Source organism: Solanum verrucosum, unplaced genomic scaffold, assembly GCF_900185275.1.
Source record: "Solanum verrucosum unplaced genomic scaffold, falcon-dt-bn FXZP01000253.1, whole genome shotgun sequence".
Lineage (NCBI taxonomy): Eukaryota > Viridiplantae > Streptophyta > Magnoliopsida > Solanales > Solanaceae > Solanum > Solanum verrucosum.
Genome location: NW_026019984.1, coordinates 1,336,278 through 1,348,643, shown reverse-complemented (window position 1 = coordinate 1,348,643; position 12,366 = coordinate 1,336,278). Strand labels below are relative to the sequence as shown.

Below are 12,366 nucleotides of genomic sequence, written 5' to 3'. Positions count from 1 at the left end.
TTCTAAAGCAAATGATTGAGATTGAAGCTAGTGCAAAATCTCTATTCCTATCTATCTGAGTCTATCTTTCAGAGAGAACCTACCTCTTCTATGGTTCCCACCTTCAAACAAACTTGTACTAATTAGATTTAAGTAAATATGTCAATCTTGAGCCAAGAAAATAACATCTATCTAATATACAAAATTTATGGCAATGTGTCCGTATATTGGACTAAGTAAGGAAGTTATCGGATCTGGAAAAAAAATAAATCATGATAATATTTTAAGAGCCAACTACATATTGAGTACAACTAATTACTGAGATGAGATACAATTCATTATTTGTACCTTGTTGGGGTGAGATAACAGGATCAGCGCACTGTTCTAGTGGAAGTTAGGGCGAGAAGTGTCATTTTCGTTGTCATCCAAAATAAGTTTCACTCCATTGCTCTTAAGGCCGTTAACTATAGCCCAAACTTTTGTACGATTCTTGAAACCTTTCTTCTCAACCTCTTTATTTACATTGACATGGATCCCGTTTCCTTGCCCCTGATCAAGACCCTCCACTTTGAGACGCATTGCCAACACTTCTCCTACAATCGCTGCAGCCTTTGCATTGCAAGTTCTACCACACTCAAGTGACTGTTTCACTGAATGTTCAACAGTAGATGATGTTGCTACTATACGTCCGTTGTTTCTGTCTACCACATTTGCGGTGATGTACTTCAATGATATGAACAATCTCAACACATACCTCTTCAACAACGTCATATTTCAAAAATCCAATCTGTTCAGGAGGAAGTTCTGTTAGCAAAATTGTTTTATTAACTAGAAAGAAAAGAGTAGAGTCGCCACTAAACTAATTTTCAAATGATTAAAACAGTACTTGGGCCTGATTTCTGCTTTTTGGGCCATTGGCCCAACACCTGGTACCTGTCCTAAACTAACAAGGTACTAGTCAAAATAAATGGGTTTTTGGCCCAATAATTACAAAATACAAATAGCTGAAATTTTAAGGCTCTTTAGCCCATTTTCAATGCAATATACAGCATATACGACTGATGTATATCGCTGTATATTGTGCATATCTAGCCTTATAATCCGCTCCGAACACCTGTATGTCGCCTTTAGGGAACCTGTTTTTCAATTTTATTGATCTGGTTGACTCGATAAAAGAGAACTGGGCCTCCTTGGCCTATTTTGAGATGCAAGGGAGAACATGTGGAGTCCAAATGACTCAATCCGAGGGAGTTCATGCATAAACAAAATAAAATATACGAATTAATAGCTCATCATGGAATCTCGGGTATCATTTAGAAGAGTCAATGATACCAAAGCAAACAGGCATAGCCTTGACAAGAAATTCGACCTATAATAGTGATAATAATACGAAGGACCTAACTCCGAATAATAAGATGGAACACTTTGTATCCAACATAATTGATATAACAAGCATAAAAACAAGAAAAACCAAATTCTACTTAGAGCAACACACTTAGTGGTTAACAATTAATAAAGAGGAATGTCAGAGTACTACTGCATCTTATTGAGGCAGTAACAGATGATAAGGGAGATGTAATTGTTTTCTAAAAAGTTGATATACACCGGAAGCGACAGACAACCCCACAGTAAGGATATGCTTACGAATATAGCATTCGAATAAAGGCAAGTAGCAAGCTAAAACACAAAAGTGCATAAAAGACTAAAATAAGTATGTCAAAAGTCCGAACTAGATTGAAATACTAGAATTATTGACACATGTTATGAACATGATTGCTAGGCAGTAGCTATATTTCGAAATAAGGAGAGGAAGGACTCAATTTTTATGAAGCATTTAACCTAGAAAAGAGCAGCGAAACTATTTAAAGAGGTTTGCAAATGCCGATGCTACACTAGAGAGAGCGAATACAAAAGGAAGCCAGCAATCAGGAAATCAAATATTCCAAACAATAACAAGAACAAAGACAAGGCATCACAGGGAACGAACAAATCAGAGGAGCTGGACACTTTGATGTTAAAGATGTAAATCACATTAAAGACTCTAGGTTACGCTAAGCAATAATCATATTGTCATGGGTCGAAACCAAACAGGACCTAAGTAACACTCAAGCTACGCAAGAACAGATATAAATTCTACAATATTAGGCTAATACACAATGAGAGTGTAAGACAAAGAATCATGAACAGAAAGGTAAAACAACCCAAAGCCATGGGTGAACAGTAAAGAAAACACAAATGTATAGCCGATGTATTCAAACTTGAAATCAAACAACTCGAACGAAACAAGATAGAGATTCAGCTAGCTTTCAGAACAAGAATATCACTTCACCATTTCACTTAACAGCTTCTAACGTTCTAAATTCCAAAACAAAACAGAGGAAATCTAAAGGTAGAGAAACTATATACCTCTTTTGAAGCAGCGAACTGAGAATTCGACCCGAGCAAAGCTTTCTACCACCAGCAACAAAAAAAATCGATATAATCTCGAACCCCCAAAGCAATGAAATCAGAAATTTTAGTTATATATATAAGAATTATCGCCCTAAAATCTACTTTCTGTTTTCTCCTTTCACTGTCTCAAACCCTAAACATTGAAGAAGAAAGAGCCTTAACTAGATGAGATTTAAGGCTGGAAATGGTACGATTTCGTTTCTGGGTTCGTCCCGTTGAAGAAGAAGAAGACGCGTATGGGTATTGATGTACGCTGTTAACACTGAGAAAATTGGGCAAGGATTTAAGGGAATGACATGAAAAATTGGGTAGAAAAGGGTTAAAAGTGAAATGGGAATGGCTTGCTAAATGGATTGCAATTATAGACATAAAAAATTCTAACACATAGCCGAATTGAGTTAATTTAGTGAATCCAGCTAGAATTTAAATACGATGAATTAATATTAATGAATTAACAATCTTCTTAATCTCAATAAAAATAAAATAATTAACTTAATTATGAACTAAAAACTCAAAAATATAAACTATTGAATAATTAAACTAATTAACCGAATACTTAATGAAACAAAATCTCTTTGAGACGATTTTCGAATATTTATAAATATAAAATATATAAAAGACATATTTATTATTTAAAAATAAATGACAAAACTACTTTTAAAATAACTTGAAAATATTTTGAAATGTTATAAAACTAATTATTTAAATAATTTGAAATTAAAGAAGCTCGATGATTAATTCCTACATTCTCAATGGTAATTAGGAAGATAAAACGAAGCTCCACCTTGCAATAATGATGAATCGATACTTCTAAAATAAATAAGAAAAATTAGATGGACAAATTCTATAACTCAACAACAAAATCCGTCACAAAATGATGAATTATCGACAGATTATCATAAGATTTTAAAATTGCTAGTCGGCAACGTTCCTTGAGAGTAAGTTATTAAGCTCCACATCTCTTGTGTTGGTTTGCGAGCTATTGAACAAAAGCAGGTTTAGCCAGTACACACCCAAACGGTTTCTCTAATAAATGAAACGATTTCGTATATTAATTGAAGCATATAACTATTTCCCAAAGAGTTGAAAACTCACCATATGAGAATTAAGATTCCATCTTTACTGCCAAAACTTTTACTACACATCAACATTATAGGACATTAGAGAAGAATTGATAACTAACAAAAATACTCAAATGCAGATTGATATAACTTTGAGCCATCAGCTGAAATATAAGAGCTCATATCTTTGTCACAGAAGAACCATAGAAGTAGACATATTGTTTTTGAAATATTCTCGACTAAAGTAAAATATATCAAACTAGGTTTGGAAAGAAAATACTATTTTGAAAATAAGAAGAAAGGAATGATAAACAATATAATAACTAAAGAAAATGTAACAATAGGTAACAAATAAATAAATAATAAAATAGTAGAAGTACTATAGTAATAATAATAATAATAATAATAATAAGGAACTTAACACTTTTTTAATATCTACTTACCTTTTACCCTAATTTTCATATTTAAATTTTTCTATCTAAGCTCATGTCCTCAATATGTTGGAGTTGCGTCATGTCTTGTTTAATCATTCTATTAAATACTTTTTTCGAACAACCTCTACCTCTCTTCACCAACCTGTTACACCTCTTTCTTCTTAGAGCATATGTGCATATCCTTTTCACATGTTTGAACTATTTGAGCAACGATTTTCTCTACTTTTACACCAATGAGACCACTCCCATCTTGTGTCGAATATCATCGTTCCTATTCCTATCTCTCATCGTATGCTCACACATCCATCTTAACATACTCATTTCCGCTACATCCATCTTCTAGACATGCAAGTTCTCAGTGGACCAAAATTTAATTACATTTGAATTTGTGGATCAAGGTGGGGCCACATCTCGATTTAGTCGTGGATCCATTTGAAATCAATAAATTCAAGTCAGACAGGTAGAAATCATTATATGTAAGGGATGTTTGATACAATAATTTTAACAACGAAGGTGAAATTAACCAAATAACATAACGAAGAACAAAATTAAACATTAAATCAAAGTATATAAGGATATATTTGACCCTTTTCCCTATATCCTATTCTATCAACACCACTAATTTTGTGGTTTCCCCATATTATTATCATTTCCTTTTCTAATGGGCTCAAGGCCCAAAAAAAACAAAAGTAAAATTAGGTCAGCCCAAAACCAAAACCCACCGTCCACTAAAAAAATCAACACTAGATTTTCATTTTTGTTGCCAAACTTGAACAAAGGATCACCGTCCATATCTATCTTTGCACCTCCATTGAACCGTCAACGTGCACCCTCACATACTATATATACTTTACCTCCAACATTTTCTCAACCCCTCTTTCAAAAAACCCTCGTTCCTCTCTTCTATAACCTTTAACAATTTCTCCAAATCCGTAGATCTTACGAATTCAAAGGTATTGTATTGCTGATTCAGTTTCGATTTCCGATTTTTTGTAATTTTTTCTGATTTTTTTGAGTTGTAATTCGTGTTAGATGGTGTCGGATGCGGCGAAGAAGAGAGATGCGCAGAAGAAGGCGGCAGCAGCTGCTAGGAGAGGAGGTAAAGGTGCGGCAGCGTCTAAATCGGCTGCGACGGCGTCTAAATCGGCGGGGGAAAGTAACGGGGTTGATAATTTGACGAATGGAGTAGGGGATCTACAGATATCTGATCGGACTTGTACGGGTGTTTTGTGTTCACATCCGCTATCGAGGGATATTCGGGTAAGTTTTGGTGTTTTAGATCTGATTTTCTCCGTATTTTAATGGTTTTAGATTCGTTATTGTAATAGTTTTTTCTTGATATGTACTCATTTTGATTGATTAGATTTAAGATATTTGATGGTGTTTATGTGAATTTTTTGGTTTAGTTGCTGGTTGCGTATTTATAGTGCTACACAAAAGTTGAGTGGACGAGTATCTTTCTTAAGCGAAATGCTTAAGTTTAGAAAAAAACATGCATGTACAGTATCCATTTTGCTCTATTTGGACACATTTCATCCTATAACTGGACAAATTTAGCTACACAACAACATACTACTTGTGGGTCTGTTAGGGTGGGATGTACACCTATCTGTTTCCGATAAATTCTCAACTCAAAATAGTTGTAATCAAAGCATGATTAAAGAAAAACTGACTTGCAAAATAACAAGATAAAGAAAAGAAACGAAACAACATTTAATAGTGAAACTTAGTAGAATAAGATACTATGCATATACTAACTAAAACTACAGCACTCGACTAGCTAACACATTTACGTATGTTTTTGTTATATTGAATTGTGTCAGCTTGCGTGAATACAAGTGTTATTATGGCTTTTGTCTTTTTGTCGTCTCAAATTTTGCATTATATGTGGTTACAAAATTTGTGATATTTCTGAGGTTCCAACCTTGTTTTATTACAGAGGGTGCATATTGCTGTCAAGAGAAGTGCATATATATAATAGTACTTTACTTGTTATAAAGAGTATTGAGTCATAAAAGAAGCTGAATATTAGGATGCAGAACCTTTGGATTACCTTTATTTGGAATATCATTGTTTTGATTTGGTGCTCTATGTTATACAGATAGAATCATTATCAGTCACTTTCCACGGACATGATCTAATCGTTGATTCTGAACTGGAGCTCAACTATGGCAGGTAAGACTTGTTATTTTCATGTATTGCTGTGTACCTTGGCTTAATTGATGTTCAAGTTCTGACATCATATTTTCACAGACGTTATGGTTTGTTGGGATTGAATGGCTGCGGGAAGTCTACTCTTCTTACCGCTATAGGGTTGAGGGAACTTCCCATCCCAGACCACATGGATATTTTTCATCTTTCTCGGGAGATTGATGCCTCTGACATGACCTCTCTCGAGGCCGTCATTAATTGTGATGAAGAGAGGTTGCAATTGGAGAAAGAAGCTGAAGCTTTGGCTGCACAGGTATGATGCTGTTAACATTAAATTAATGTTCCTTGGTCTTGGTTTTCCTTTCAGATAATCATATTATCTTCCTCTATTATAGGATGATGGTGGTGGAGAGCAACTTGAACGGATCTATGAGCGTTTAGAAGCTATGGATGCTGCCACTGCTGAGAAGCGTGCTGCTGAAATCTTGTTTGGGCTTGGATTTGATAAGAAAATGCAAGCAAAGAAAACACGCGATTTTTCTGGTGGCTGGAGAATGAGGATTGCTCTTGCCCGTGCCCTCTTTATGAATCCAACAATTTTGTTGCTTGATGAGCCAACAAACCATCTTGGTAATCTTCTCTTTTCATTTTCTAGTTCTAGTAGAATAGATCTTTCAGAAATTATTAGGGTTTTCTCGTGCTAGATTTATATGGATGATGTGTAGTCTTACACATTGAGTTATCAGTTATGTAGTGTCGTAAATTGCATATATAGGGCATCCAAAATGGTTCATGAAGGTCTTGAGTTGCTACATCATTGTCTGTTATAGTTTGACGCCTAGATTTTACACACTGCATCACAACCAATCCGAACTATCCTTTCACCACTCCATCCTCGCACACATAACGTCCCAAATGTGAACCACATAATCGGGATACGTGTGTGTGTGTGCAGGGGGGAGGTGATGAATTGAATAACATGCTATTTTGGGTTAAGTACTCAGTTTCTTTTGCTGTACACCCCTCTATGCATCGTTGCAGTTCTATTTCAGCAGCAACTCTCCTGGCTGTTTTTATGTTTCTTTGTGATGTTAATTTATTAAAAAAAGTTGTTCTTAAATGAAAAGGGAAGTCTTTACTTTTGGATTGATGGAAAATATTAGTTCATCCCCTGAATTTTTTAACACTTCATTTATGGGTCTTTTAGAGTTGACATGTGTAATTCTTCTTGAATGCAGACCTAGAAGCCTGTGTGTGGTTAGAAGAATCCTTGAAGAACTTTGAGCGTATTCTGGTTGTCATTTCACACTCACAGGATTTTCTCAATGGTGTGTGTACCAATATCATCCACATGCAAAACAAGAAGTTGAAACTCTATACAGGTAACTACGACCAATATGTGCAAACCCGTTCAGAGCTGGAAGAGAACCAGATGAAACAGTACAAGTGGGAGCAGGAGCAGATTTCTGCAATGAAGGAATACATTGCTCGCTTTGGGCACGGTTCAGCTAAACTAGCCCGTCAAGCACAGAGTAAAGAGAAGACATTGGCTAAGATGGAGCGTGGTGGGCTTACTGAGAAGGTGGGGAGGGACAGCGTCCTGGTTTTCCGGTTTACTGATGTCGGCAAACTTCCTCCTCCAGTTCTACAGTTTTCTGAAGTTGCTTTTGGCTACACACCTGATAACCTCATCTACAAGAACCTTGATTTTGGTGTAGATCTCGACTCCAGGGTAGCACTTGTAGGGCCTAATGGAGCTGGAAAGAGCACACTGCTTAAGCTGATGATAGGGGAGTTATTTCCCACTGATGGCATGGTTAAGCGGCATAATCACCTAAAAATTGCACAGTACCACCAGCACTTGACTGAGAAGCTAGACATGGAGGTGTCAGCTCTTTTGTACATGATGAGAGAGTACCCTGGGAATGAGGAGGAGAAGATGAGGGCAGCAATTGGGAGGTTTGGACTCACAGGTAAAGCTCAAGTAATGGCTATGAAGAACTTGTCAGATGGTCAACGTAGTCGGGTGATCTTTGCATGGTTGGCTTTTAGACAACCCCACATGCTGCTGTTGGATGAGCCAACCAACCATCTTGATATTGAGACCATTGACTCACTTGCAGAGGCCTTGAACGCATGGGATGGTGGGATGGTTCTAGTGAGTCACGACTTTAGGCTCATAAATCAGGTGGCCCATGAGATATGGGTATGTGAAAATCAGGCTGTGACACGATGGGAGGGTGGCATCATGGAGTTCAAGAAACACTTGAAGAAAAGGGCTGGATTGGGTGATTAAAAGTAAGATCTCTGTGTTATATTAGAAAGTGTGATGGTATCACTATTTCCTCTTGGTGGTTCAGTGCCAAGGCGTAATGGTGAAACATCAGCAGGCTCCCATCACGGTAGCTGAGGGGAGAAAGTAAAGGCTTCTTGATCACCAGTAAGACCTAAGTGACGTTAGCTAAGACCACACCTGGTGCTAGAGAGAGAGTAAGTGATCGAACCATGGTCACCGACTGTTTGAACTCTGGTTATTGTTCGGGCTTAGTCCACTATTTTTGTCGTCCATTTTACTCTAATTACATATTACCCTAGGTTTTGGAGAGCATACATTACAGCTTATTCCTTATGTCATTTCTATTCTATATCATTGCTATGATGTACTTCGAATTTTGGAATTCTGAAAGCTATTATGGATTTTTTAATCATCTTTGTCTCTCCAGTATATATGTTTCTATTTTAATGGTAGAAAATGTTGTTCTCTATATAATATTGATATAATTGAGGTAAGGGAGAAGGAGACAACCTTGTTTGACCGGTAAATATTATTTATTATAATGTTTAAATATGTTTTTTTTTAAAATATCGAAGGCGTACTTGGGTTAATTTCGTAATTCCAATGACTACGAGTTGAGATGATGGAATCTCTTCATAGATTTTCCCTTTTTGATATTTATTTGTCGTATATCGTTTAAAGAATTGATCAGGTAGATAATGCTTATATACAACAATCAATTTAAACCTTCAAGTGGCTTTATTTCATTGTATTCCATTCATATTCCAATTTCATTCATTTAATATACGTTATTTCCAGTCTATCTCTTTCAGTGCTAGGTGAGGTTTGTGATTATTTTTTAATCTTTTTATACTTGGTAATTTAGGATCCTTATGCTTGAAGATAATCATTTCGATTGTTGTGGTTGAATTTTATTATGAATTTCTGACCACATTCTCCATAGGACCTTCTTATCTCTTACTTCTCCAAGCTCTGGTTATGAAGGAAGAAATTGAGAAGAAGGTACTTCTTCCCTAAAAATTCCGAATGAAGGAATCTGAGAGAACAATCGATCCCAACTATCACCCGATTCACAGAGGGAGAAACCTTCTTGGCCTGTATAAAGGGGGTGATTTACAAGAAAGACCTTAGAGGCGTAAGATTTTGGAGGTGACTGGTCTTGAACTTTTGATGTTGCTTAATTCATTGGTCAACTTTCAAATTTAATAATTTTTTCCTTTTAACTTTGACTGTTTGCCCATGACAAGAGTCAAGAGTTTAAGAATGTCCACTTCCAAGGTTATTGGATGTACTTCTTGAACAAAAAGGAAGAAAGAAGATCCAAGGGTGTGGTTGATGGTCAATAAAATAAGAGGATAATTATGATATTATAAGTCCAAATTCCAAAAAAAATTAAACATATCAAGTGATTTCTTCTCACTCACCTGAATTTTGATGGTCAGAATTAGGCAGCAGAGAAATGTTGTAGGGGCAGAGTCACCCTAGAGGAACCAGTATTAGAGGGAAGCCACTTTGTCATTACTTGGTTGAGCACATAAGTAGGGAAGTAACAAATACCTAGTAGGATAATCAAGGTGTGTGTACATAAGGCACAATTTCGCTAATAAAATTAATAGAGTTAATAATTTTAATTCAGACTTTATATTTATGTAAAAAAAAATACTTAATCTATATAAATATTCTCAAAAGTTTAAAATTCTAATTTCACCTTATTTGCACCTTACCATTATAAAACACTTTGAAACATCTCCACCTTTTCTTCTCTCTTTTCTCATTTGGCTCACACACTAGTAAGTACTTGAAAGTCGGAACAAGACAACGTGTGATAAAATCAAGTCATTTTATAATAATTGATAGACAAGTGACCTATCTAATCAAATTAGACTTCACAAGTAAAAAGGGGGCCAAAATTCAAGTGGGATCCCCACACATTACGGTGTTTGTACCTTTAGCATCCTTCTACATTATTTATTTTGATTAAACATTTTAAATACTTGAATTGCAATTTGTTTTGATTAAACATTTTAAAATATTATTAAATGTTTTTATTAGACTCTTATGGTTCATATTTTGAAAATGTTATTTTTGTGTATGTTTATAAGTGTTCATTAAGTAGATAAATATATCACATAAAATATACATCCTTGTTTAATTATTCACATCAAATGCAATATTCCATGTGAACGTCTTTTTTGTTTAACCACTAGGAATTTGAAGTTCATTGATCCAACTAAATATATATTTTTAGTTAATCTTCATCTTCTTCCAAATCACCACAAGTGTGTTCATGGTGTTTTAATTATTGACGTGATCAATGGTGGCTTGAGAAAAAGCTCAAATATGTCGTTGAATTTAACAAAATAGCTAACATATATTATTTGTAAAAACAACGAGAGAGAAGAGGATAATGTAAGATTTTGTTAGTGGATAATGACACATATGGTCTAAAATGGTAATGATCGAAGCATATTCAGAATCGACTATTAATGAACGATATATTTTAGTCTTTTCTCTTTTTATAACAGTTTCTTCATTCCTAAACTTGATCCTACTCATATATGCATTTACATAAATAAGAGAGTTCTTACTCTATCTCCTTTTCTTGGTCATGATAAATGTCAATTTTTACTACACACTTATACATAAACAAGAGTAAATTAAATTATTTTTAAAAAAAAAAGTAAAAATAGGATGAAGTAAATCACTCAGTAAAATAAAGTAAATCTTCATTATATACTCAAATAGTTTAACAACATATATTTTTAAAATATGTACATGTAATGCATGCAACAACTCAACCATGGTGAAGAAAAAAAGTAATTATATATCATTAATTAACCAAAGTTGTGACTTGGTGGGATAATCAAGAAATAGAATCTACCATCCTAAGGGATGATCGATTATCCCTCTATTCTGATCCTCGTATAACTGTCAAAAATAAGAAATAGAGCGATTCAAGAAGAACCATTTGACTCATGTTTCATTAGTACTTCGTCTCAGGTCAATTCTTCACTGCAATCACTTCAATCCACTTCTCGAATTAAAAATCGTATTACTCCGATCAAATCAGGAATTCTTACCATGCTACAACACTTGGGCTTCATAATATATAATTTAGGGATAACATGATAAAATCAACTTATAGATGGGAAGCAAATTAAGCTAAAATTGTTAGCTTTTTAATTATTTTTTTTGCTCCATTATGTTTAACAACTTATCAACATACTTGATTGTTCATGTCTCAAAATTCTCTCAAATTCACTTGGCCTGCATGGTACTGTAAGTGCACCATCATGATCAAAGCCATACTCCTCAGCAGCTTGTTCCAATAGTTTTAAGAATGAAGGATGTGTTAAACATTTCAATGGCACAACAAATCTCTTCAATTCATCTTCATCAACAGCAATAACAGCAAAATGACCTTCTTTAACGTCCTCAGGCACGTTATTCGAGGAGTCATTTTGATCTGATTGGCTATGCTGATGCTGACTATCGAATTCGGCTCCCAATCTCCTAACCATTGAAAGGCTCCTTTGTAATTTCTCCACCACAATTTTCAAATTCACTATCTTGTACATCATCTTTTTCTTCCCATTGCTTATTTTAGCTAATTTTGCCATTTTGTGTGAATAAACAATAAAATTGTTTTTTTGACACTAGGGGATTTGTTGGTCTTTTTTTAGTAGGGTTTTCTAACTTTGGTGTGCTTTTTTTAGGTATGTTATACCTAGCTTATATAGTGTTTGAGTGAGAAGTCATAGTTTAGAGATAACATCTAAGGGTGTGGCTTTTGTTTGGCTAGTTATAACCGTCCAAATATATTCTTAACATAATATGATCAATATTGTTCGCTTTTAGGTCAAGTACTATGTACGATTTTCCCTTTAGGCCTTACACCACTTAGATTTTTTCAACATTTTATAAGTAGCTTTTTTTTTACTTATCAGCAACAACAATAATATATCCAGTGAAATTTCACAAGTGGAGTCCAGGA

The 12,366-nt window shown here is 34.8% G+C and overlaps 3 protein-coding genes across 4 annotated transcripts; 1 reads left to right on the top strand and 2 right to left on the bottom strand.

Moving 5' to 3' along the window:
• Positions 1–329: 329 nt before the first annotated feature.
• Positions 330–3,544, bottom strand: LOC125818406 (uncharacterized). Of its 2 annotated transcripts, none has more exons than XM_049497926.1 (2): positions 3,526–3,544; positions 330–766 (listed from the first exon to the last, which is right to left on the bottom strand). In XM_049497926.1, exon 2 carries the CDS (start codon positions 748–750, stop codon positions 364–366), a length of 387 nt encoding a protein of 128 aa, XP_049353883.1. In that variant the 5' UTR covers positions 751–766; positions 3,526–3,544; the 3' UTR covers positions 330–363. The 2 variants fall into 2 exon arrangements, with proteins under 2 accessions (XP_049353883.1, XP_049353882.1); XM_049497925.1 differs by lacking the exon at positions 3,526–3,544 and adding an exon at positions 2,386–2,789.
• A 1,131-nt stretch (positions 3,545–4,675) lies between these two features.
• Positions 4,676–8,760, top strand: LOC125818401 (ABC transporter F family member 1). The gene is made up of 6 exons (XM_049497920.1): positions 4,676–4,878; positions 4,958–5,185; positions 6,027–6,100; positions 6,179–6,389; positions 6,472–6,706; positions 7,315–8,760. Exons 2-6 carry the CDS (start codon positions 4,958–4,960, stop codon positions 8,370–8,372), a joined length of 1,806 nt encoding a protein of 601 aa, XP_049353877.1. The 5' UTR covers positions 4,676–4,878; the 3' UTR covers positions 8,373–8,760.
• A 2,818-nt stretch (positions 8,761–11,578) lies between these two features.
• Positions 11,579–12,007, bottom strand: LOC125818405 (auxin-responsive protein SAUR50-like). The gene has a single exon (XM_049497924.1). The coding sequence runs from the start codon at positions 11,990–11,992 to the stop codon at positions 11,579–11,581; it is 414 nt and encodes a 137-aa protein (XP_049353881.1). The 5' UTR covers positions 11,993–12,007.
• Between the last annotated feature and the right edge of the window lie 359 nt (positions 12,008–12,366).